This window comes from Mobula hypostoma, chromosome 2, assembly GCF_963921235.1.
Source record: "Mobula hypostoma chromosome 2, sMobHyp1.1, whole genome shotgun sequence".
NCBI lineage: Eukaryota > Metazoa > Chordata > Chondrichthyes > Myliobatiformes > Myliobatidae > Mobula > Mobula hypostoma.
The window spans coordinates 1,054,358-1,080,120 of NC_086098.1; the positions used below are offsets into that span (position 1 = coordinate 1,054,358).

The following is a 25,763-nucleotide window of genomic DNA, read 5'->3' on the forward strand; positions in this document are numbered from 1 at the left end:
TCATTTCCCAACTACTATTATCCTTCCGCCACGATTCAGTGATGGCCACAACATCATTCCTGACAATCTGTAATAGTGCAACAAGATCATCCACCTTATTTCTGATACTTCATGCATTGAGATATTACACCTTGAGTACTGTATTTGCTACCCTTTTCGATTTTTGCATCCCCAATGCACTGATACCCTGCTGGCTGCAATTTTGTCCTATCATCTGTCTGCTCTTACTGCCCTGACTGACACTCTGACAGCATGTTATCTTTGCTTTTATACCATCCATCCTATCCAGAGTCTCTTCAGTTTGGTTCCTACCCCACTGCCAAATTAGTTTAAAACCTCACCAACAGCTTTAACAAACCTGCCCACGAGAACATTGGTCCTCCTTGGGTTCAGGTACAACCCGTCCCTTTTGTACAAGTCATACCTCCACCAGAAGAGATCCAGAGGCGAGTGGCTCAGGCAGCAATCCAGAAATTACTATCCAGGTGGTCCTGCTTTACCGCTTTCTACCTAGATATTTCAATTCTCTTTACAGACCCTTTTTGCTTTTCCTTCCAATGTCATTGGAACCCATATGTACCATGAAAACTGGCAGCTCTCCCTCCCTCCCTCCCTCGCCAAAATGTTATGGATGCGATCTGAGATGTCCCTGACCCTGGCACCTGGGAGGCAACATGCCATTGGTTCTCCATTTAACGTCCTCAGAATCTCCTGATTGTTCCCCTGACTATTGAGTTCCCTCTTACTACCGCTCCCCTCTTCTCCCTCCTTCCCTCCTGCACGATGGACCCATGCTCAGTGCCAGTAACCCCGTTCCATGGCATTCCCTTGGGAAGTCATCCCCCACAACAGCATCCAAAGCGGTAGACTTACGATTGAGGGGAACGACCACAGAGATGCTCTGCACTAACTGCTTATTCAGATTTCCATTTTTTCCGACAGTCACCAAACTACTCGCCTCCTGCAACTTCAGGGTGAGTACTTCCCTGTAACTCTGATCGATTATCTCCTTTCTCGCCCGTTCAAGCTGAAGGTCATCCAGCTGCTGCTCCAAATCCTTAAAATGGTCTTCAAGGAGCTGCAGCTGGATGTCTGCATGCAGATATAGTTCTCTGGGAGACTCTGGGTCTACAAGGTCTCCGATATCTGACATGAAGAACACAAAACAACTATTTAATATACTTGGTATAGTAAGAGCAAAATAAATTAACCTTAACAGAGGCTTACTGTGAGCCAACACCACATCCAAGCCGAAGCCTCTGAGCCAAAGCCTGACACTCCTACTCTCACCACGAGTCTATTCCCAACATTGGCCCTTCTATACTTTTATTTAATTCACGGTGCTCTGCTCCCGCCCCTAATTGGGCCTGCAGGATGTGCAAATGCCCGTGAAGCACTCCTTTTAAACAAGCGTTGCTGACCTGCGAGAAACCTCGTCGCTGTGCTCTGCTCCTGCAGCTGATTGGACCTCCGGAATTTACCATTGACCTGATATGATTATGGCTGTGCTCTTTACAATTCTTCCCGCTTTCTCATTGCTCTGTTCTTTACCATTGTCCCTACATTATTATAGTTGTATTCCTTGCCATTACCCCATATTGTCACAGCACTTTTCTTTACCATTATCCCTGCATTCTCACAGCTCTCTTCTATACCATAAGACCATAAGACAAAGGAGCAGAAGTCAGCCATTCAGCCCATCGAGTCTGCTCCACCATTTTATCATGAGCTGATCCATTCTCCCATTTAGTCCCACTCCCCCATCTTCTCACCATAACCTTTGATGCCCTGGTTACTCAGATACCTATCAATCTCTGCCTTAAATGCACCCAACGACTTGGCCTCCACTGCTGCCCGTAGCAACAAGTTCCATAGATTCACCGCTGTAGTGTTCTTGTGCAGTGTGTTGAAACTCTGACTAAACACCAAGTTAAACCGGAGCCAATGAAGACAGAGTCATAGTAAGGTTAATCATTTACTGTTCACTCTTCCACATTAACATCGTATGGTGAAAACTGTTGATTAAAAAAAATACAAACGTATACAGTGTTTCATTCTGGAGACCACGCGCGCTCTCTTCTTTTAGCGAGTGTCTCCAGCCGCCCTGAGTAGCGGGCGAGGAGGGTCCTGTCAAACCGCCATCGGGCTCGAGCTGACCCTGCATCTGAAATTGAAAATCTGGCACGCATGCCGCCCCAACCGTCGCTTCCTTAACAGAAACCACGTTAATATTTTCACTTCAAATTCATTCTTATGAACCTACGGCGTTGCTTCTATGATGTTTCTTTGTGGGTAGAAACGGAGCTCTTCACAATCATACTACATGCATGGCACCTGCCTTCACACCTTCTCTGAACCGTTTACACATAAGATGCGGCGAAACTGGAGGTGATGTCATCGCATGCTGTGATATACCATAGACAATAAATTTACCTTTGTTATACTGCAACTTAATTATCAACCTTTAACTTTAACTAGAAAATAGTTACAAGCAAATCATTTAAAACGTAGACCCAACGAAGTCAAATAAATGCCTTAAGGGCAACACACTCCCCGCCTGACCTTTGTAAGGTCACTATAAACATGGTATAGAACTTTAGTCTCTAGATCAGTCTTTAGGTAGAAGTAGAACAACCTCTGTAACTGGTCTCAGGTTTCCTTTTCAGAGTTCGTTATAAAGATGTGAACTGGTTGACTGCCTGCTCTTTGTTGTTTGGCAAGCGCTGGCGCGACTCTGAATGGTAGTGGGGCGACCCAGTTGTTTGCTTCATCTCTAAAAACCTTTGTGTCCGTTATTTTTAAGGAGATGGCGTTTTCCACAGGTGGAGCAAGTTTATTATCATGCTTAGTTTGAGCGAAGACTGACTGTCCCAGTGTCTGCTCAGTTACTTTACTATGCTCGTTCCTTTGTTATGCTTCCTTGATACACGCCACACTTGTGGAGGGTTGAGAAATTGAATAGTGGCCACTCTCTAGCATGTTAGTCTTGAGCGTGTTAACTGTCGGTTTGTGTACGTTGCCAGGGCACACTTCTTCTATCACCACCCAGCCCAGATCCAGACGTTGGGCGAAGGGGGCGTTGTGTGGTCCATTGACCTGCTGCCTGACTTTGTGCACCCTAAGAACGTCTCTTCCGAGTAGCAGGAGTATTTCTGCTTCCGGATCCAGTTCTGGGATGTGCTTGGCAATATGGTGGAGATGGGGCTGGTGTAGCACCGCGCTTGGCGTGGGAATCTCGGATCGGTTATTTAAGATCTCATTGTGCTCTAAGAGTGGAGGGAGACTGATGACGACTTTGCCATCCAGCAACACGTGCTAGAAGCCTTCTGCCTTCCTGCCATATGTTTCTGCAATGCCAGAGCAAGTTCTGAGGTAGTATGGGAATGGATTACCCTTTATGCTGAACAACTTGAAGAACTCTGGTCTCACTAGTGACCGGTTGCTCTGGTCGTCCAGAATTACATAGGCTTTGATGGCCTTGTCTTTGGCTCCCTTAGGGTATATCTTAGTGAGGCAGATCTTTGAGCACGAACGGCTCGACTGACCTGGACTGCAAACTTCTGTGCAGCTCGAGCTGAGAATAGTTGTATCAGAGTGATGCTCTCCCTCCCCGCCATCCTCATGTGGGGGTGGAGGAGCCTTGGCAGTTTGCGGTGACAGGCTGGGATGCATGGCTCCATCATGATTAGTGCTGTTACATTCCGAGCACTTTACGGGGAACGTACACTCTTTAGCGTGGTAGGAGGTAGAGGAACACCACTTAAAACATATTCTTTTTTCCTTGAGAAGGGCCTTTCTTTTGTTAAAGGGTTTGTTTTGAAACATTCTGCAGTTTTTGAAGGGGTGGGGTTTGTTGTGCAATGGACAATTCTTGCTAAGGTCATCGTTGATTGCGGAGACTTCGGTTTTATGCACTGAGACAGGTTTATTGATGACAAAATTGTTCGAAATGGGTTTGACTGGATTGGTCTGAGTTGTGGTGCTGCCTTGATTCATGAAGCTGGGGTCGTTTCGCCTCTTCGCCTCCTTGCACACAAACCTACTAAAATACTCAAAGAGAGGGAATCGACCACCGTTCTCTTCCTTGTACTCTGAGCCAATAGACACCCATCTTTCCTGCAGCCCGAATGGAAGCTTGTCCACAATTGGTCCAACTCCGCATGAGGTATCCAGATACGACAGGTCAGTTAAATAGCCGTCTTCTTTAGCACCTTGAATCTCTATGAGTAAATCTCCAAGTTCTCGTAATTTAGTGTGATCCTTGGCTGACACCCTAGGAAAATTGTCCAGCCGTTGAAATAGCGCCCTCTCAATAATTTCAGGGGCCGCATAGCAGTCCTGAAGTCTCTTCCATGCCTTGTGTAAGGCTAGCTTGGGGTTGCTGACGTACACTGAGTGTATGCGTTTCACCTGTCACTTGATTCCTTTCCTAGCCATTTAGTCATAAGGTCCAACTCTTGGGTTGCTGTGAGCTGGACTCCGCCGTTGGCACTGGTGAATGAGGAGTACCATGCATGATAATATAGTAAAATAATTAAAATATAGCATCAGGAGCATTTGATGGCTTGGGGCCTGTCCTTGCTAGAATTTAGAAGAATGGCAGGAGGAGGGGAACTCTCACTGAAATCTATTGAATATTGAAAGGCCTAGATAGAGTGGATATGGAAAGGATTTTTCTTATAGTGGGGGACCTTCAGACCCTAGGGCACAGCCTCAGAATATAGGTGTCCCCCGCTTTTCGAATGTTTGCTTTATGAAACCTCACTGTTACGAAAGACCTACATTAGTACCCTATTTTCGCTTTCAGAAGGTGTTTTCACTGTTACGAAGAAAGGCAGCGCGCGAGAAAAATCAGTGCACGATAAAAGGCAGTGCGCGCCCCAAGCAGCCGCTCTGCCCCGGATTTGGAACGGCATTGCTTAAACACGTTGCATTGAGCAGCTGTTAGCAAGATGAGTTCTAAGGTGTCGGAAAAGCCTGAAAGAGTAAGGGTGTTACACTTAACATAAAATTAGTCATAATTAAGCGTTTCTATCGTGGTGAACGAAGCAAGGATAAAGTGAGTTTGGCTTGTGGAAGTTGACGAAGATGATGTTGAAGAGGTTTTGGCATCCCATGACCAAGAACTGATAGACGAAGAGCTGGTGCAATTGGAAGAGGAAAGGATAACAATTGAAACCGAATGCAGAAAGTGAAGCAACTGCGTGAGATTTTCGCTGCAATGATAAAGTACGACTTTAATTTTGAAAGGGTACGTAGGTTTAGGGGATATTTGCAGGATGGTTTGAGTGCTTACAAACAACTGTATGATAGAAAAATGCGCGAGGCTCAGCAGTCAAGCAAGCCTTCCACATCAGCCACAGCAGACGACGAACCTCGACCTTCGACATCGAGGCGGGCAGTCATAGGAGAAGATGAGCTACCTGCCCTGATCGACGACAAGATGACACCCCCGTGTCCCACCACCCCAACACCCGGGCCCCGGCCAGATACTGTACCGATTCGCGAAGAACGCAGCGGTAGCTGGGAAGCACACAGCACATCTTTAAGAAAAAAACTGAAATAAACATGCTAATTAAATAGGTGTCGCCTAGCACGTAATTGTCGGCCCAGATCAGAGGCGATGCAATCGGCGATCACCTCCGTTCTGCGCCGACATTTACGTGCCAGGTAGCACCTAATTAATTAGCATGTTTATTTCGGCTTTTTTCTTAACGATGTGCTGTGTGCTTCCCGGCGGGTCGGTGGCCCGGAGGGTGGGGACCACTGCACCACCCAGCCTGCGATGACTCAGTCTAACACACCATCATCAGTGTGCTCGATGTCTTCCCAATTCCGGTAAGTGATACTACACTGTACATACATTATTTCTACTTTATATAGGCTGAGTATTTTTACGTGTTATTTGGTAGGTTTGGTAGCTTCATAGTTTAAAGGTTACTGGAGAGCAAGTTTATGCCAACAGCGCTTGCGTGAGATTCTCTGCCGAGAACGCTTGCGTGAGATTTTCACTACGGAGATCTGTGCGGGCAATTGTTGTAGAGAAGTATTTCTACTTTATATAGGCTGTGTATTTATCATATCATTCCTGCTTTTACTATGTGTTTACTGTTATTTTAGGTTTTTTGTGTTATTTGGCATGATTTGGTAGGTTATTTTTGGGTCTGTGAGCGCTCACAAAATTTTCCCATGTAAATAAATGGTAAATGCTTCTTCGCTTTACGACGTTTCGGCTTACAAACTGTTTCATAGGAACGCTCTACCTTTGGATGGTGGGGGAAACCTGTAGAGGGCTTTCAATTTAGAACAGAGAACAATTTGGAAAAACTTCTTTAGCCAGACGGTGTTGAATCTGTGGAATTGATTGCCACTGACAACTGCGCAGACAAGTCATTGGGTGTGTTGATAATTTGTTGATTAATCAGGGCATCAAAGTTTACGGGGAGAAGGCAGCAGAATGGGGATGAGAGGGAAAGTAAATCAGCCATGATGAAAAGACGGAGAAGACTGATGGGCCGAGTGGCCACCTTCTGCTTCTATGTCTTATGGTCTTCTAACATTCCTATTGGTCTTTACAAATAACAAGATATTACATTGAGGAAAACTTGTGCCTCTTCAATATTGTGTTTCATTTAAAAGGATTAGAAGAAACAAGCACTTTTGGCATGTTTATGCAAGGATGCATTTGATTTCAAGAGATAATCCTTGAAAAGTGTATTGAAATACTGATTTTATCATTTTGTATGAGGCAATTGTATTCCAGGTAAGTGGAAGCAGTACATTTACGTTGTATTACTCTGAGATGCAAAGGGACATGGGAGCCCTTGTGCAAGATACCCAAAAGGTTAACCTCCAGGTTAAGTCAGTGGTGAAGAAGGCGAATGCAATGTTGGCATTCATTTCTAGAGGTATAGAATATAAGTGCAGGGATATGATGTTGAGGCTCTATAAGGCACTCATGAGACCACACTTAGAGTATTGTGTGCAGTTTTGGGCTCCTTAGTGGTGCGCAGTGGAACAGGTCAAAAGCTTTAAGTTCTGTGGGGTCAATATCACAAATGACCTGACTTGGTCCAACCAAGCAGAGTCCACTGCCAAGAAGGCCCACCAGCACCTTTACTTCCTGAGAAAACTAAAGAAATTTGGCCTGTCCCCTAAAACCCTCACTAATTTTTATAGATGCACCGTAGAAAGCATTCTTCTCGGGTGCATCACAACCTGGTATGGAAGTTGTCCTGTCCAAGACTGGAAGAAGCTGCAGAAGATCGTGAACACGGCGCAGCACATCACACAAACCAGTCTTCCATCCTTGGACTCACTTTACACCGCCTGCTGTCGGAGCAGTGCTGCCAGGATAATCAAGGACAAGACCCACCCAGCCAACACAATTTTCGTCCCTCTTCCCTCCGGGAGAAGGTTCAGGAGCGTGAAGACTCGCAGCTTCTTTCCAACTGATAAGACTGCTAAATGGATCCTGACCTGGATCTGGGCCACACCCTCCAAATATCCGGACCTGCCTCTCAGTTTTTTTGCACTGCCTTACTTTCCATTTTTCTATTTTCTATTTATGATTTATAATTTAAATTTTTAATATTTACTATCGATTTGTAATCCAGGGAGCGGGAAGTGCAGAATCAAATATTGCTGTGATGATTGTACGCTCTAGTATCAATTGTTTGGTGACAATAAAGTAGAAAGTATTTATTTTAGAAAGGAAATACTGACATTGGAGAGGGTTCAGAGAAGATTCATGAGAATGATTCCAGGAATGAAAGAGTTACCGTATGAGGAACGTCCGGCAGCTCCTGGGCTGTGTTCAGAATCAGTATCAGGTTTATTATCACCGGCATGTGATGTGAAACTTGTTAACTCAGCAGCAGCAGTTCAATGCAATACGTAATCTAGCAGAGAGAAAGAAAAAAATAATAATAAATAAAACATAATAATAAACAAGTAAATCAATTATGTATATTGAATAGATTATTTAAAATGTGCAAAAATATTTTTCTATTAAAAAATGAGGTACTGTCCAATCCTTCAATGTCCATTTAGGAATCAGGTGGCAGAGGGGAAGAAGCTGTGCCTGAATTGCTGAGTGTGTGCTTTCAGTCTTCTGTACCTCCCGCCTGATGGTAACAGTGAGAAAAGGGCATGCCCTGGGTGCTGGAGGTCTTTAATAATCTCCTGAATTCCCTGGAGTTCAGGAGAATGGGGCGGGGGGAATCTCATAGAAACATTCAGAATGTTAAAAGGCCGGAACAGATTAAATATGGCAAAGTTATTTCCCATGGTAGGGAATTCTAGGACAAGAGGGCATGACTTCAGGATTGAAAGACGTCCTTTTAGAACTGAGATGCAGAGAAATTACTTTAGTCAGAGGGTGGTAAATCTGTGGAATTTGTTGCCATGAGCGGCTGTACAGGCCAAGTCATTGGGTGTATTTAAGGCAGAGATAGATAGGTTCTTGATTATGCAGGGCATCAAAGGATAAGAGGTGAAAGCAGGGGAGTTGGGGTGACTGGAAGAATTGGATCAGCCCATGATTGAATGACAGAGCATTTTGATGGGCCGAATGGCCTACTTCTATATCTTATGGTCTACTCCTATAGAGTCAAAGTACACTACAGCACAGAAGCAGACCTTCTGGCCCATCTAGTTCCTGCTGAACTATTAATCACCCTGGTTCCATTGACCTGCACCAGAACCATAGTTCATCATACCTCTCCTATCTAAATTTCTCTTTAATGTTGTAAAAAAAAAAGCCACATTCCCTACCCACTTCCGCTGGCAGCTCGTTCCATACGTTCAGGGTTATCTGGTAAAATATGCATATTCAATGTGATCATGTTAACCATTGTATTTTATCCTATAATAAATTCTACCATCAAGTTTATGCTTTTGTTGACTGTTAGTATTTACTCCATATGTTGTGTGCATTGGTAAACAAAAATTAAGCTGTTGATTTGTTATGACCCAGCATTTTATTTTTTTGTGACTTTTGGCAATATGATTTTGATGTACACTCAGTGGCCACTTTATTAGGTACACCTGTACACCTTAATACACTAGCTGAAGTCGAAAATGGTAGAGGTGAAATGTTGTTCAGACTGGATAAGCAGTGTATCTGATTTGATTTTCTCTGTGTGTTCTTTGAAACCTACATCATTTCACACATTCTTTTTCTCTCTCTCCTTTTTTCTCCCTCTGTCCCTCTGACTATATCCCTTGCTCATCCTCTGGGTTCCCCCCGCCTTCTCCCTGGGCCTCCTGTCCCATTATCCTCTCATATTTCTTTTGCCAAACACCTGTCCAGCTCTTGGCTCCATCCCTCCCCCTCTTGTCTTCTCCTATCATTTCGGATCTCCCCCTCCCCCTCCCACTTTCAAATCTCTTACTAGCTCTTCCTTCAGTTAGTCCTGACAAAGGGTCTTGGCCCAAGACGTCGACTGTACCTCTTTCCAGAGATGCTGCCTGGCCTGCTGCGTTCACCAGCAACTTTGATGTGTGTTGCTTATTCATAACTGTATATTTTAACATGTTCAATACTTAATGTTTCATAATTTAACTTTTTCAAACTTTTGAATTAGTGGGATTGTTGTATCCTACACAGTTCACTCAAACCTTCAGTGTAATTTTGTCTTTCATGGCTCTAAATAGTACAGGCATATTTACATTACAGCAATTTACAGTGTTTAAATTGGACATAGTTGCAGTATTGGTGGTAATCCATGTGATCTTTGTAGAGCAGCACAAGGATTAAGTAATTACTAGAACAGATGTTCAGAACATTCTGGACTTGGGGAGGAGGAAAAGCAAATGTTACATAGTACCACCAAATGCTAGAGGGAGTCAGCAGCACACACAAAATGTTGGAGGACCTCAGCAGGTCAGGCAAAGAGTATAGTCGATGTTTTGGACTGAGAACCTTCAGCAGGACTGGGAATCTTTTCCATAGATTCTGCCTGGCCTGCTGAGTTCCTCCAGCATTTTGTGTGTGAAGCTTGAATTTCCAGCATCTGCAGAATTTCTCCTGTGAGGAACTCAGCAGGTTAGGCAGTGTCTATGGAAAGGAGTAAACAGCCGATGTTTCTGGCTGACTTACCCAGCTTTCCACACCCCCAACAGCCACTACTTTTTCATTTCCCATCAGAGTCACCTTGTGCCTAAAATCACTTTATGAACATACAATCAATCTATGTATAGAAGCTATCTTATGTATTTATATTTATTGTGTTTTTTAAATTATTGTATTTTTTTATCTACGTGTTTTTATTGTGCTACATCAGATCTGCGGTAACAATTATTTCATTCTACTTTACACCTGTGCATAGGAAATAACATTGAACAATCTTGAACAATACAGCAAAACGTTGGAGGAACTCAACAGGCCAGACAGACTGTATGAAAAAGAGCTGATGTTTCAGAAACCTTTCATCGGGAACTCAGCCCAATCAGGATCTCAGCCTGAAACGTCGGCTGTTTGCTCTTCAATGGATGTTGCCTGGCCTGCTGAGTTCCTCTGGCATTTAGTGTGTGTTGCTTGGATTTCCAACATCTGCAGATTTCTTCATATTTGAACAGACTCAGGCTGGTATCGGTACCACTTGGACTATTTCTTGTTTATACCATTGTATTGTAGATGACATTTCCTATGTAGAACGAAAATCTGTGGGTATACTGCTCCCTTTTAGTCCTGAGGAAGGGCTTTGGCCTGAAATATCGACTGTTTATTCATTTCCATAGTTGCTGCCCAACCTACTGAGTTCCTCCAGTGTTTTGTGTTTGTTGCTCTGGATTTCCAACATCTGCAGAATCTCTGGTGTTTATTATTCACTGCTCCCTTTCACTTTTTTCATTGTTTGCATGTAGTATAATCTGCTTTGATATTTTGTGGAGAGCTGTGAGAAGTCATGATTTTATAGTGTGTTTTTCAATCACTCTATTCGGAAAATATGCATAAGAATACAGTGTTGGGAAATGTATGATGCATTTTGATAAAAGGAACAATATTAGGAACTATTATCTAAGTGGGGAGAAGGTTCAGACATCAGAGGTGCAGAGGGACTTAGGAGTCCAGGTGCAAGATCCCCAGAAGGTTAATTTACAGGTTGAGTCTGTGGCAAAGAAGGCAGATACAATGTTTGCATTTATTTCAAGGGGAGTAATATATAAAAGCAAGGAGATAAAACTGAGCCTTTAAAAAACACAAGTCAGGCCACACATGGAGCTTTGGGCCCCATATTTCAAAGGATGTGTTGTCATTGGAGAGAGTCCCGAGGAGGTTCATGAGGATGATTCTGGGATTGAAGGTGTTAACATATGAGGAGCATTTGTTAGCTTTGGGCCTGTACTCACTGGAATTTAGAAGAACATATGGGGATCTCATTGAAACCTACTGAATGTTGAAAGGACTAGATAGGGTGGATGTGGAGAGGATGTTTTCTATGGTGGAGGTATCCAGAACTAGAGGGTTCTGCCTCAGAGTTGGGAGGTAACCCTTTAGAACAGAAGTAAGGAATTATTTTAGTCAGAGAGTAATAGTTCTGTGGATTGCTCTGCCACAGACTGCAGTGGAGGCCAAGTCCATGGGTATATTTATGGTGGAAGTTGATCATCTCGTGATAGGTCTGGGCAACAAAGGATTTGGCGAGAAGGTAGGTTAATGTGGTTGAGTGGGATCCGGGATCAGCCATGATGGAATGGCAGAACAAACTCAATGGGCTGAATGGCCTAATTTTGCGCCACTGTCTTATGGACTGGTTAAACACAATATGCCGAGTGAACTCAGCAGATCAGGCAGCATCTATGGAGAGGAATAAACAGTCAATGTTTTGGGCTGAGACCCTTCATCAGGACTGGAATGGAAGGGGATAGAAGCCAGAATAAGCCATCAACATTGATTTCTCTAACTTGCCCTTCACCACTCTCTTTAACCATTCACCATTCTGCCTTCCCTCTTAACTTTTCTCTTCACCTGTCCATCACCTCCCTCTGGTGTCCCCACTTCCCTTTCTCCCATGATCCATTCTCCTCTCATGACAGATTCGTTCTTCAGCCCTCTACCTTTTCCACTCTTCACCTCCTAGCTACTCACTTCCCTTCCCCCACCTGGTCTTACCTATCACCTGCTTGCGCTCTTTCCCTTCCTGTCTCAGCACGAAACATTGACTGTTTAATCATTTCCATAGCTGCTGCCTGACCTGCTGAGTTCCTCCAGCATTTTGTGTGTGTTACTTAGGACTTCCAACATCTTCAGAATCTCTTGTGTTTATGAATACACTAGATAGCGGCTTAGATGAAAGTTCAGGTATTTTGTTATAACATTGAGTGTTCTAATTTTTAAATAATTAAGTTTGTAGTCTCTGTGTATTATGAAACCAAAATAACAATTTTAATTTTGTTGCTATAATGACCATTTTTCTGTGCTTGATTCATACAGGGATATATTAAGATACAACATTGAGTAATCAAGACATCCGGTGTGCTGGGAACACCCAACTTTACCTCAATGTATCCTATGTTAACAGTTTTGAGTATGTTTTATTACATTTGCCTGCGGCGCAGAGCCAGATCTGGTACAAGAGGAGAAATAATGAACAGTCGGCGAGCTATCGAGTCAAGCAATCGCATCCTACCTCTCAGTGTTGAAGTGGTGCAGCATGTCAAAGAAGTGGTGGACTTCAGTTCTCAGTACGGCAGTGAGAACAGCTTGTCCTATACCATGTGGAATTTGTCTGGACTTCCCAATGTTTATCCAAGTTCTGGTGACTTCACTCAGACCGCTGTGTTTCGAACATATGGAAAATGGTGGGAAAAGTGCCCGAGTTCCCCTCCTCCTTTCAGGAGGATGCCTCATACTTTTCGGAGCCAGGAGTACGTTGAGCTTGTATTTGAAGAGGCTGTGTATCCAACGGCTATTGATGTTTTGGAAACGTATCACCCCGGAGCAATTGTTAGGATCTTGGCGTGCTCAGCAAATCCTTACTCTCAGACTCCTCCATCAGAAATTAGGTAAAATTTCAAATATTTTGTCAACTTCAGTCATGTGTATCATTACCTCATAACATAATGCACTGAGAATCGTCTTTAGAACACTAGAAGCACATTTAATCCACATTTTTCTTTTTAAGTTCAAGTATAAGTCTGTTAAATTGTCATTCAACTATACACCCAAATACACCCAAAAGAGCTTTCCTCTGAGGCTAAGATGCAAAACACAGTACATACAATGACACACAGCACATATAGTTATGATAGTAGAAAAACATATAGTCACAAAATAAATATACAGTGGCAGGCAAAAGTTTGGTCAAAATTTCTGTTACTGTGAATAGCTAAGTGAGTAAAAGATGAACTGATTTCCAAAAGGCATAAAGTTAAAGATGACACATTTTTTTAATATTTTAAGCAAGAAAACATTTTTAGTTCCATCTTTTACAGTGTCAAAATAACAAAAAAAGGAAAAGGGCCAGAAGCACAAGTTTGGGCACCCTGCATGGCAGTACATAGTAACACCCCCTTTGGCAAGTATCACAGCTTGTAACGCTTCTTGTAGCCAGCTAAGTCTTTCAATTCTTGTTTGGGGGATTTTCGCCCATTCTTCCTTGCAACAGGCTTCTAGTTAGAAACATAGAAAATAGGTGCAGGAGTAGGCCATTCGGCCCTTCAAGCCTGCACCGCCATTCAGTATGATCATGGCTGATCATCCAGCTCAGAGCCCTGTACTAGCCTTCCCTCCGTACACCCGATCCCTTTAGCCACAAGGGCCATATCTAATTCCCTCTTAATTATAGCCAATGAACTGGCCTCAACTGTTTCCTGTGGCAGAGAATTCCACAGATTCACCACTCTGTATGTGAAGAAGTTTTTCCTAATCTCGGTCCTAAAAGGCATCCCTTTTATCCTCAAACTGTGACCCCTCGTTCTGCACTTCCCCAACATCAGGAGCAATCTTCCTGCATCTAGCTTGTCCAATCCCTTTAGGATTTTATACGTTTCAATAAGATTCCCCCTCAATCTTCTAAATTCCAATGAGTATAAGCCTAGTTCATCCAGTCTTTCATCATATGAAAGTCCTGCCGTCCCAGGAATCCATCTGGTGAACCTTCTTTGTACTCCCTCTATGGCAAGGATGTCTTTCCTCAGATTAGAGGACCAAAACTGTACACAATACTCCAGGTGTGGTCTCACCAAGGCCTTGTACAACTGCAGTAGTACCTCCCTGCTCCTGTACTCGAATCCTCTTGCTATATATGCCAGCATACCATTCGCCTTTTTCACCGCCTGTGAGATCTGTGAGATTCTTGGGCCGTGTTGCATGCACTGCTCTTTTGAGGTCTATCCACAGATTCTCGATGTTTATGTCAGAGGACTGTGAGGGCCACGGCAAAACCTTCAGCTTGTGCCTCTTGAGGTAGTCCATTGTGGATTTTGAGGTTTGTTTAGGTTCATTATCCTGTTATAGAAGCCATCCCCTTTTCATCTTCGGCTTTTTTTTTACGGATGGTGTGATGTTTGCTTCCAGAATTTGCTGGTTTTTAATTGAATTCATTCTTCCTTCTACCAGTAAATGTTCCCCGTGCCACTGGCTGCAACACAAGCCCAAAGGTTGATTGATCCACCCCGTGCTTAACAGTTGGAGAGGGGTTCTTTTCATGAAATTCTGTACCCTTTTTTCTCCAAACATACTTTTGCTGATAGTGGCCAAGAAGTTCTACTCAGAAGGTTCAAAGGAACATCTAAACAAGCCTGATGCATTTTGGAAACAAGTCCTGTGGACTGATGAAGTTAAAATAGAACTTTTTGGCCGCAATAAGCAAGGATCTGTTTGGAGAAAAAAGGGTGCAGAATTTCATGAAAAGAACCCCTCTCCAACTGTTAAGCATGGGGGTGGATCAATCATACTTTGGGCTTGTGTTGCAACCAATGGCACGGGGAACATTTACTGGTAGAGGGAAGAATGAATTCAATTAAATACCAGCAAGTTCTGGAAGCAAACATCACACAGTCTGTAAAAAAGCCGAAGATGAAAAGAGGATGGCTTCTACAACAGGATAATGAACCTAAACACACCTCAAAATCCACAATGGACTACCTCAAGAGGTGCAAGCTGAAGGTTTTGCCATGGCGCTCACAGTCCCCCGATGTAAACATCATCGAGAATCTGTGGATAGACCTCAAAAGAGCAGTGCATGCAAGACGGCTCAAGAATCTCACAGAATTAGCAGCCTTTTGCAAGGAAGAATGGGCGAAAATCCCCCAAACAAGAATTGAAAGACTCTTAACTGGTTACAAAAAGCATTTGCAAGCTGTGATACTTGCCAAAGGGGTGTTACTAAGTACTGCCATGCAGGGTGCCCAAACTTTTGCTTCGGGCCCTTTTCCTTTTTTGTAATTTTGAAACTGTAAAAGATGAAAATAAAAAAGTTTTCTTAAAATATTAAAGAAATGTGTCATCTTTAACTTTATGCCTTTTGGAAATTAGTTCATCTTTTACTCGCTTAGCTATTCACAGTAACAGAAATTTTGACCGGGGCGCTCAAACTTTTGCATGCCACTGTATAGCCCAAGTCCTTGAGTATTTGAATATTCCTATTGATAACTGGCATCCAATGTGACAAGTGACAAATTGAACTCTAGTTCACACTAACAGTTGTAAAATTGGACATCAATATTTTTAGATTATAATCCGCATTTTAGTTTTTCACCTCATTCATTGAATCTTTAGATATTCCTTGCCCCAAAATTTTAAATGTTCATTTTATCTGCCCATCCTTTTGACTTTTAGTAAATTCAATAAACTAATTGTACCTATTAATGGAGCAACACATAACAAAGTTGCTGGTGAACGCAGCAGGCCAGGCAGCATCTCTAGGAAGAGGTGCAGTCAACGTTTCAGGCCGAGACCCTTCGTCAGGACTAACTGAAGGAAGAGTGAGTAAGGGATTTGAAAGTTGGAGAGGGAGGCGGAGATCCAAAATGATAGGAGAAGACAGGAGGGGGAGGGATGGAGCCAAGAGCTGGACAGGTGATAGGCAAAAGGGATACGAGAGGATCATGGGACAGGTCTGGGAAGAAAGATCGGGGGGGGGAACCAGAGGATGGGCAAGGGGCATATTCAGAGGGAGAAAAAGGAGAGTGAGAGAAAGAATGTGTGTATAAAAATAAGTAACAGATGGGGTACGAGGGGGAGGTGGGGCATTAGCGGAAGTTAGAGAAGTCGATGTTGATGCCATCAGGTTGGAGGCTACCCAGACGGAATATAAGGTGTTGTTCCTCCAACTTGAGTGTGGCTTCATCTTTACAGTAGAGGAGGCCATGGATAGACATGTCAGAATGGGAATGGGATGTGGAATTAAAATGTGTGGCCACTGGGAGATCCTGCTTTCTCTGGCGGAGGTGTTCAGCAAAGCGGTCTCCCAGTCTGCGTCGGGTCTCGCCAATATATAAAAGGCCACATCGGGAGCACCGGACGCAGTATATCACCCCAGCCGACTCACAGGTGAAGTGTTGCCTCACCTGGAAGGACTGTTTGGGGCCCTGAATGGTGGTAAGGGAGGAAGTGAAGGGCATGTGTAGCACTTGTTCCGCTTACACGGATAAGTGCCAAGAGGGAGATCAGTGGGGAGGGATGGGGGGGACGAATGGACAAGGGAGTCGCGTAGGGAGCGATCCCTGGGGAATGCAGAGAGAGTGGGGGAGGGAAAGATGTGCTTAGTGGTGGGATCCCGTTGGAGGTGGCGGAAGTTACGGAGAATAATATGTTGGACCCGGAGGCTGGTGGGGTGGTAGGTGAGGACCAGGGGAACCCTATTCCTAGTGGGGTGGCGGGAGGATGGAGTGAGAGCAGATGTACGTGAAATGGGGGAGATGCGTTTAAGAACAGAGTTGATAGTGAAGGAAGGGAAGCCCCTTTCTTTAAAAAAGGAAGACATCTCCCTCGTCCTAGAATGAAAAGCCTCATCCTGAGAGCAGATGCGGCGGAGACGGAGGAATTGCGAGAAGGGGATGGCGTTTTTGCAAGAGACAGGGTGAGAAGAGGAATAGTCCAGATAGCTGTGAGAATCAGTAAGCTTATAGTAGACATCAGTGGATAAGCTGTCTCCAGAGACAGAGACAGAAAGATCTAGAAAGGGGAGGGAGGTGTCGGAAATGGACCAGGTAAACTTGAGGGCAGGGTGAGGAACAACACCTTGTATTCCGTCTGAGTAGCCTCCAACCTGATGGCATGAACATCGACTTCTCTATCTTCCGCTAATGCCCCACCTCCCCCTCGTACCCCATCTGTTACTTATTTTTATACACACATTCTTTCTCTCATTCTCCTTTTTCTCCCTCTGTCCCTCTGAATATGCCCCTTGCCCATCCTCTGGTTCCCCCACCCCTGTCTTTCTTCCCGGACCTCCTGTCCCATGATCCTCTCGTATCCCTTTTGCCTATCACCTGTCCAGATCTTGGCTCCATCCCTCCCCCTCCTGTCTTCTCCTGTCATTTTGGATCTTCCCCTCCCCCTCCAACTTTCAAATCCCTTACTCACTCTTCCTTCAGTTAGTCCTGATGAAGGGTCTCGGCCTGAAACGTCGACTGCGCCTCTTCCTAGAGATGCTGCCTGGCCTGCTGCGTTCACCAGCAACTTTGATGTGTGTTGCTTGAATTTCCAGCATCTGCAGAATTCCTGTTGTGTGCCTATTAATGGATTGTATTGTCGGAGAGGATAATTGTTGTGAAAACTACAAGTTCACAATAATACGGAAAACTGTTCAACAGGGTGGATAGTTAGTCTTCCATAGAATACTACAGTCGAGCTATCAGGAGAACCTATGTAGAGTTATCGGGTGCAGAGTATTCTGAAGTGAGAGGGTGAACAGCCAGAAGTCTTGGTACACGGTGGTACTAATGACATGGGTAGAAAAAGGGAGGCGGTCCTTACGAGAGAATTCAGGGAGTTGGGGAGGAAGCGGAAAAGCAGGACCTCCAGGGGAGTAATCGCAGGAATGCTGCCTGTGCCATGATCAGGCATATTAATACGTAGCTGAGAGAGACTGGTGAAGGCGGCAGGGCTTCGGGTTCCTGGATCATTGGGGCCTCTTCTGGGGAGGTACCACCTGTACAAAATGGATGAGTTACACCAAAACCCAAAGGTGTCCAATATCCTAGCAGGCAGGTTTAGTCGATCTGTTCGGGAGGGTTTAAACTAATTTTGGTAGGGGGATGGGAACCAGAGTGATAGGGCTGAGAAAGGGGAAAACAGAAATAAATGAATGATAGTGTGCAACAAAGATGATAGAAAGGACAGGCAGAAGATGAGGCATAATGACAGCAGGTGGGATGAGTTTCAAGTTAGTTGAGGCGTTGTGCAGTTAAAACGGAAAGCAAAAAATACTGGACTGAAAATGTTATATTTGAATGTATGCAGCATCAGAAATAGAGTGGGCGATCTTGAAATTCAGCTATAGATTGGCAAGTAAAAAGTTGTGGCCATCTCTGAAATTTGGCTAAAGGATGGCTGCCATTGGGAGCTGAACGTCCAAGGATATACGGTGTATCAGAAAGATAGATTAGTAGACAGAGGGGGTGGTGTGGCCCTGTGTATAAGAAATAATATTAAATCATTAGAAAGGGATGACATAGGATCTCTATGGGTTGAGTTAAGAAATGACATGGGTAAAAGGACCCTAATGGCAGTTGTATACAGGGCTCCAAACAGCAGCTGGGATGTGGATTGCAAATTACAGCAGGAGATAGAAAAGGCGTGTCAGAAGGGCAATGTCATGATAATCACTGGGGATTTTAACATGAAACTGGATTAAGAAAACCAGGCCAGTACTGCACCTCAAGAGAGAAAATTTGTAGAATGTCTTAAGGGATGGCTTTTCAGAACAGCTTGTTGAGCCCACTGGGGGATCGGCTGTGCTGGATTGGGTGTTGTGAAATGATATGGAGGTGATGAGAAAGCTTAAGTTTAAGGAACCCTTGGGGAACAGTGATCACAATATGATTGAGTTCACTTTGAAATTTGAGAAGAAGAAACTAAATTCCAATGTGTCAGTATTTCAGTGGAATAAATGAAATTACAATGGCGTGGGAGGGGGACTGACTAAGGTTGACTGGAAAGAAGGACAGCAGAGCAGCAATTGCTGGAATTTCTGCGAAAAATGAGGGAAGTGCAAGACAGATATATTCCAAATAAGAAGAAATTTTCGAATGGAAGAAGGACACTATCATGGCTGACAAGTGAAGTCACAGCTAAAGTAAAAGCAAAAGAGAGGGATGCAAGGAAGCTAAAACCAGTGGGAAGGTAGAGGACTGGGAAGCTTATTAAAACCTACAGAAGGAAACCAAGAAGGTCATTAGGAAGGAAAAGATGAATTATGAAAGAAAGCTGGTGATTAATATCAAAGAAGATAGTAAAAGCTTTTTTAAGTTTATAAAGGGTAAAAGAGAGTTGAGTGTAGATGTAGGACCAATAGAAAATGACTCTGGAGAAATTATAATGAGAGACGCAGAGATGGCAGAGGAACTGAATGCATATTTTGCATCAGTCTTCACAATGGAAGACATCTGCAGAATACCGGTCATTCAAGAGTGCCAGGGAAGTGAAGTATGTGCAGTGAAAATTACGACTGAGAAGGTGCTCAGGAAGCTTAATGGTCTGAGGGTGGATAAATCTCCTGGACCTGATGGAATGCACTCTTGAGTTCTGAAGGAAGTAGTTGGAGAGATTGCGCAGGCATTCTCCATCGACAGTTTCCTGCCCAGTTAAAATGGTATAGTGTACCAAATAAACAAAGGGAATCCTGGCAGTTTTCTCAATTAGATTTTGTTCTTTAGATTGTTCCAAAATAAGTGACTGTCCTGATTAACCGATGGCCCAATTAACCAGAATCCAGTGTATTTGTAGAGTTATGTTCACTTGTTACAGTAAGTAGAATTTGAATTTCATTTAGCTTTGTAATGTTAACAGGTAAGTTTCTTTTTGTATGGGAGTTGTTTTTGCCTTGCTTTTCACTTTAGCAGAAGGCTTATGGAGGAAGTGGCTTATGGAGGAAGGTACCTTTGTTTTCAAGTTTTCTTGCTGAGGACTGAGTGAATATGATGTCGTGCTTTGCAAATTGTACCAAAGTTGTTAGTTTTGGTGTGAAACTTTTCATATATTTCAGTGCAGGTTTTATCCTGTACTCTGATCAAATTCTGTAACGGTTGCTAGGTCAAACTTGGAAGACATCTGATGATAGTAGCAACATGTGGTCTTGAATCAATGGTTCAGAACACTGCTACAAAACACTATCAGTTCTTTATCATATGTAACACATACAAAATGCTGGAGGAACTCAAAAGGTCAGGCAGCATCTATGGAGAGGAATAAACAGTCAATGTTTTAGGCTGAGACGCTTCACCAAGACTGGAAAGGAAAGGGGAGGAAGCCAGAATAAAAAGTTGTGGGGGCAGGAGGAAGGGAAGGAGTCTAAGCTGGAAAGTGATGGGTGAATCCAGGTCGGTTGGTAGGGAAAGTAAAATTAAGTAAGAAACTGAGAGATGATAGGTGCCAAAAGGTAAAGGGCTGAAGAAGGAATCTGATTGGAGAGGAGAGTGGACCATGGGGGAGAAGGAAATTACTAAGGGCACCAGAGGAGGTGAAAGGTAGGTGAGGGGAAGCGGGAACTTTATCACATATATCTTAGATACATACCTCTGTACTAATCCTGTGGTTTTTAAAAAAAAAGAATTATTTTTTGTTTTAAAATAATGTGTATTTTACTTGCCAGAGTAATAAGCAGATCTTTTGGAGAATTCCTGATCAACTGGCTGGAGTGTTCACTGAGGACTTTAACCACTTGCTTTGGGAGTCTGAAATACCCACTTGCTTCGAGCAGGCTTCTATTATGTCGGTGCCCAAGAACAGCATGGTAACCTGCCTCTACAAGACACAAGAGCAGAGTTAGGCCATTCAGCCCATCGGGTCAGCTCGGCCATTCAATCATGGCTCATGCTGGATCCCACTCAACCCTATACACCTGCCTTCTTGCCATATCCTTTGATGCCATGACTGATCAGGAAAAATCGTGGACCCTGGCACTTGGGAGGCAAACTACCATCTGTGTGACCTTTTTGTGTCCACAGAATCGCCTGTCTGTCCTCCTGACTATAGAATCCCCTATTACTGCTGCCGTCCTCTTTAGTTCCTGCCCTTCTGAGCTACAGGGCCAGACTCAGTGCCAGAGGCACGACCGCTGTTCTTTTCCCCAAGTAGTTTGGCTACAGGGGTGCTCACCACTATCTGACATTCTCCCTTACCTCTCCTGACAGTCACCTATTTATCTGTCTCCTGCAGCTTCTGTCTATCACTGCTTCACTTTTCCTAACAAGCCGAAGGTCATTAAGCTGCAACTCCAGTTCCCTGACATGGTCTCTAAGGAGCTGTATCTCGATGCACCTGGTGCAGATGTGGCCATCAAGGAGGTTGGAAGTCTTCCTGAAATTCCACATCTGACACCCAGAGCAGAACATGGGTCTGTAGACATACCCCCTGTTCTCTCAAGATCTAAATAAAAAATAAAGAATGAACTTACCTACCTTGCTTCCTCTTGTTCTTGCTGAAACCTTGTTGAACCAAAGCCTTACTACTCTGCCTCAGGCAATTCCAACGATGGCCGCTGCCATGATGGCCATTCCGCTAGACGGTACCTCTATAAAGACTGGGTTTTTAAAGCTCTTCACCAGACCTGCGTGGGTATGCTTCTGTTGCATCTGCGCAGTACTCCAATCACCGACACCTGTTGGAAAAACTTGGTGCTTTTTTCAATGATTATTGCCCAGTAGCAGTTAAATCAACAGTGATGAAGTGTTTTGAGTGGTGGATGGTGAAACTCACCAACTCCTGCCTGAGAAGTAACTTGGATCCGCTGCAATTTGCCTACTATAACACCAGGCCCACAGCATGATGTCATCTCACTGGCTTTTCACTCAGTCCTGGAATGTCTGTACAGCAAAGATGCATACATCAGGATGCTATTTATTGACTACAGCTTAGCATTCAATACTATCATACTCTCAAGACTAACCAATGTGCTTCAAGACTTTGGCCTTAATACTTCCTTCCGCAATTGAATCCTTGATTTCCTCACCTGCAGACCCCAGTCAGTTCAGATAAATAGCATTTCCTCCACAATATCCATCAACACAGGTGCACCAGAAGGCTGTGCTTAGAAACCTTCTGTAGTCACTTTACAGTTATGACTGTGTGGCTCTGCACAGCTCCAATGCTTTATTCAAGTTTTCAGATGACACCACTGTCATAGGCTGAACCAAAGGCGGTGATGAATCAGCATATAGGAGGCAGGTTGAAAATCTGGCTGAGTGGTGCCACAATAACAACCTGTTACTCAATGTCAGCCAGACCAAGAGGCTAATTATTGACTTCAGGAGGAAACTAGAGGTCCATGAAGCAGTCTTCATTGGGGGATCAGAGGTGGAGAGGGTCAGCAACTTTAAATTCCTTGGTGTTATAATTTCAGGGGATCTGTCCTGGACCCAGCATGTAAATCCAATTATGAAGACAGTACAGCAGTGCCTCCACTTCCTTAGAAGTTTGCGAAGATTTGGCATGACAATCAAAAACTTTGGCAAGCCTGTAGATGTGTGGTGAAGAGGGTTAGGGTCACCATCTGGTATGGAAACACCAATGTCCTTGAACGGAAAATCCTACAAAATTAGAGTATATGGCCAAGTCCATCACGAGTAGAGCCCTTCCACCATTGAGCACATTTACACAGAGCATTGTTGCAGGAAAGCGGCATTCATTATCAGAGTTCTCCCACTGCCCAGATCAAGCTCTTGCTGTTCCCATCAGGCATTTATAGCGAGAGGATTCGAGTACAGGAGCAGGGAGGTACTACTGCAGTTGTACAAGGCCTTGGTGAGACCACACCTGGAGTATTGTGTGCAGTTTTGGTCCTCTAATCTGAGGAAAGACATCCTTGCCATAGAGGGAGTACAAAGAAAGTTCACCAGGTGGATTCCTGGGATGGCAGGACTTTCATATGAAGAAAGACTGGATGAATTAGGCTTGTACTCGTTGGAATTTAGAAGATTGAGGGGGGATCTGATTGAAACGTATAAAATCCTAAAGGAATTGGACAGGCTAGATGCAGGAAGATTGTTCCCGATGTTGGGGAAGTCCAGAACAAGGGGTCACAGTTTGAGGATAAGGGGGAAGCCTTTTAGGACTGAGATTAGGAAAAACTTCTTCACACAGAGAGTGGTGAATCTGTGGAATTCTCTGCCACAGGAAACAGTTGAGGCCAGTTCATTGGCTATATTTAAGAGGGAGTTAGATATGGCCCTTGTGGCTATGGGGATCAGTGGGTGTGGAGGGAAGGCTGGTGCAGGGTTCTGAGTTGGATGATCAGCCATGATCATAATAAATGGTGGTGCAGGCTCGAAAGGCAGAATGGCCTACTCCTGCACCTATTTTTCTATGTTTCTATGAAAGAGGTTAAGGAGCCTCAGGACTCATACCACCAGGTTCAGGAACAGTAATTACCCCTCAGTCATCAGGCTCTTGAACTAAAAGGGATAACTTCATCCACCTTCATCAATTGCCCCATCATTGAACTGTTCACACAACCTATGGAGTCACTTTTAAGGACTCTTCATCTTATGTTCTTGATATTTATTGCTTTTTTTTCTCTTTTTGTATTTGCAGTTTGTTGTCATTTGCACACTGGTTATCCCCTTTTGATGTGGTCTTTCATTGATTCTATTGTGGTAATTGGATTTATTAAGTATGCCTGTGGGTGGACTTAATCAGCAAGGGTAAAAAAAAACATTATGGGAATTGCATTAGGCCCTCAAATAGTAGCCAAGATGTGGGGTTGAGATTGCAAAGGAAGCTGGAAAAAGCATGTAATTAGGGCAGTGACACAATTGTAATGGGGGACTTCAATATGCACTTCAATACTTCAATAGATCTTATTAGGGAGCTTAATGTAAAAGAACTCTCAGGAGGCAGTGATCATATTATTGAATTCATACAGCAATTTGAGAGGGAGAAGTATAAGTCATATGTATCAGTTTTGCAATGGAATAAAGGGAATTACAGAGGCATGAGAGAGGAGCTTGCCCAGATGGATTAGAGGAGGATACTGGCAGGGATGAGAGGAGAGCAGAGATGGCTGAAGTTTCTGGAAATCGTTCACAGGACGCTGGATAGATATGTCCCACAGAGGAAGAAGTTCCCAAATGGCAGGGGTAGGCAAATATGGCTGACAAGGGAAATTAAGGACTGTATGAAAGCCAAGGAAAGGGCATATAAGGTAGAAACAGTGAGTGGGAAGTTGCATGATTGGGAAGCTTTTCAAATCTAACAAACAGCAACTAAAAAAAGCTGTAAGAAGGGAAAACTTGAAATATGAGGGCAAACTAGCCAATAATATAAAGCAGAATACCAAGGTGAGAATTAGTATTGGACCACTGGAAAATGATGCTTTGTTGTTGTTCAGTCATTGAGTAGAGTCCGACTCTTCGTGACCTCATAGACTCCTGCACACCAAGCCTCCTTGTTGGAAACTGCCTCTCTAAGATCCCCCAAAGTCATACGCATTGTCTGAGTGATATTATCTATCCATCGTAGCCTCTGTCATCCTCTCCTTCTTTTACCTTCTGTTTTATCTAACATGCGAGTCTTCTCAAGGAATCCTAACTTTTGACGTGGCCAAAATATTTGAGCTTTGCCTCATGATCAAGCCTCCTAGTGAGTAGTCTGGCTGTATTTCTTCAGGTATTGAGTTGTTGGATCTTCTTGCTGTCCAACAAACTCTTAACACTTTCCTCCAGCCTCCAAGTTCAAAGGCGTTGATTCTTTTGTATTCAGTCTTACTAATAGTCCAGTTCTCACAGCCATACATCACAACTGGAAATACCATAGACTTGACTATATGGATCTTCGTGGACAATGTTATGTCTTTGCTCTTCAGTATTTTACCTAAAGTTGCCATTGCTGCCCTCCCCAGGAGTAAGCACCGTTTAATTTCGTGGCTGCAGTTACTATCTATAGAAATTTTTGAACCAAGGAAGATAAAATCCATCACTGTTTCCACTTCCTTTCCACGGATTTAATAGAGCTGGTCGCCATAATCTTGGTGTAATTAATATTGAGAACATGCCAACTTTTGCACTTTCTTCTTTCACTTTGATTAGAAACCTCCTCAGATCTTCCTCACTTTCAGCCGTTAGAGTGGTATCATCTGCATATCTGAGGTTGTTAATATTTCATCTGGCAATTTTGATTCCAACATTTGAGTCCTCTAGACCAGCATTCCTCATGATGTGTTCAGCATATAGATTAAATAAGTAGGGTGATAGTATGCAGCCTTGTCTTACTCTTTTCCCAATCTTGAAACCAATTTGTTGTTCCGTGTTCAGTTCTAACTTTTGCTTCTTGATCTTCGTACAAGTTTCTCATAAGGCAGATCAAATGTCCAGATATCCCCATTTCTTTAAGGATTTGATCATGTGGATAGTCAGAGGCTTTTTCCCAGGGCTGAAATAGTTGCCACAAGAGGACACAGGTTTAAGGTGCTGGGGAGTAGGTACAGAGGAAATGTCAGGGATAAGTTTTTTATGCAGAGAGTGGTGAGTGCGTGGAATGGGCTGCCGGCGACAGTGGTGGAGGCAGATACGACAGGGTCTTTTAAGAGTCTTTTGGATAGGTACATGGAGCTTAGAAAAATAGAGGGCTATGGGGAAGTCTAGTAATTTCTAAG

The 25,763-nt window shown here is 43.7% G+C and overlaps 1 protein-coding gene across 1 annotated transcript in view; it reads left to right on the forward strand.

The window, feature by feature from the left end:
- Positions 1 to 25,763, forward strand: part of fbxl4 (F-box and leucine-rich repeat protein 4) — a 156,519-nt gene that overhangs the window by 14,431 nt on the left and 116,325 nt on the right. Inside the window, exon 2 of the mRNA XM_063033023.1 lies at positions 12,440 to 13,011. Within this exon, the coding sequence (XP_062889093.1) occupies positions 12,509 to 13,011 (503 nt within the window). The 5' untranslated portion in view covers positions 12,440 to 12,508. The remainder of the gene's footprint in view (positions 1 to 12,439; positions 13,012 to 25,763) is intronic.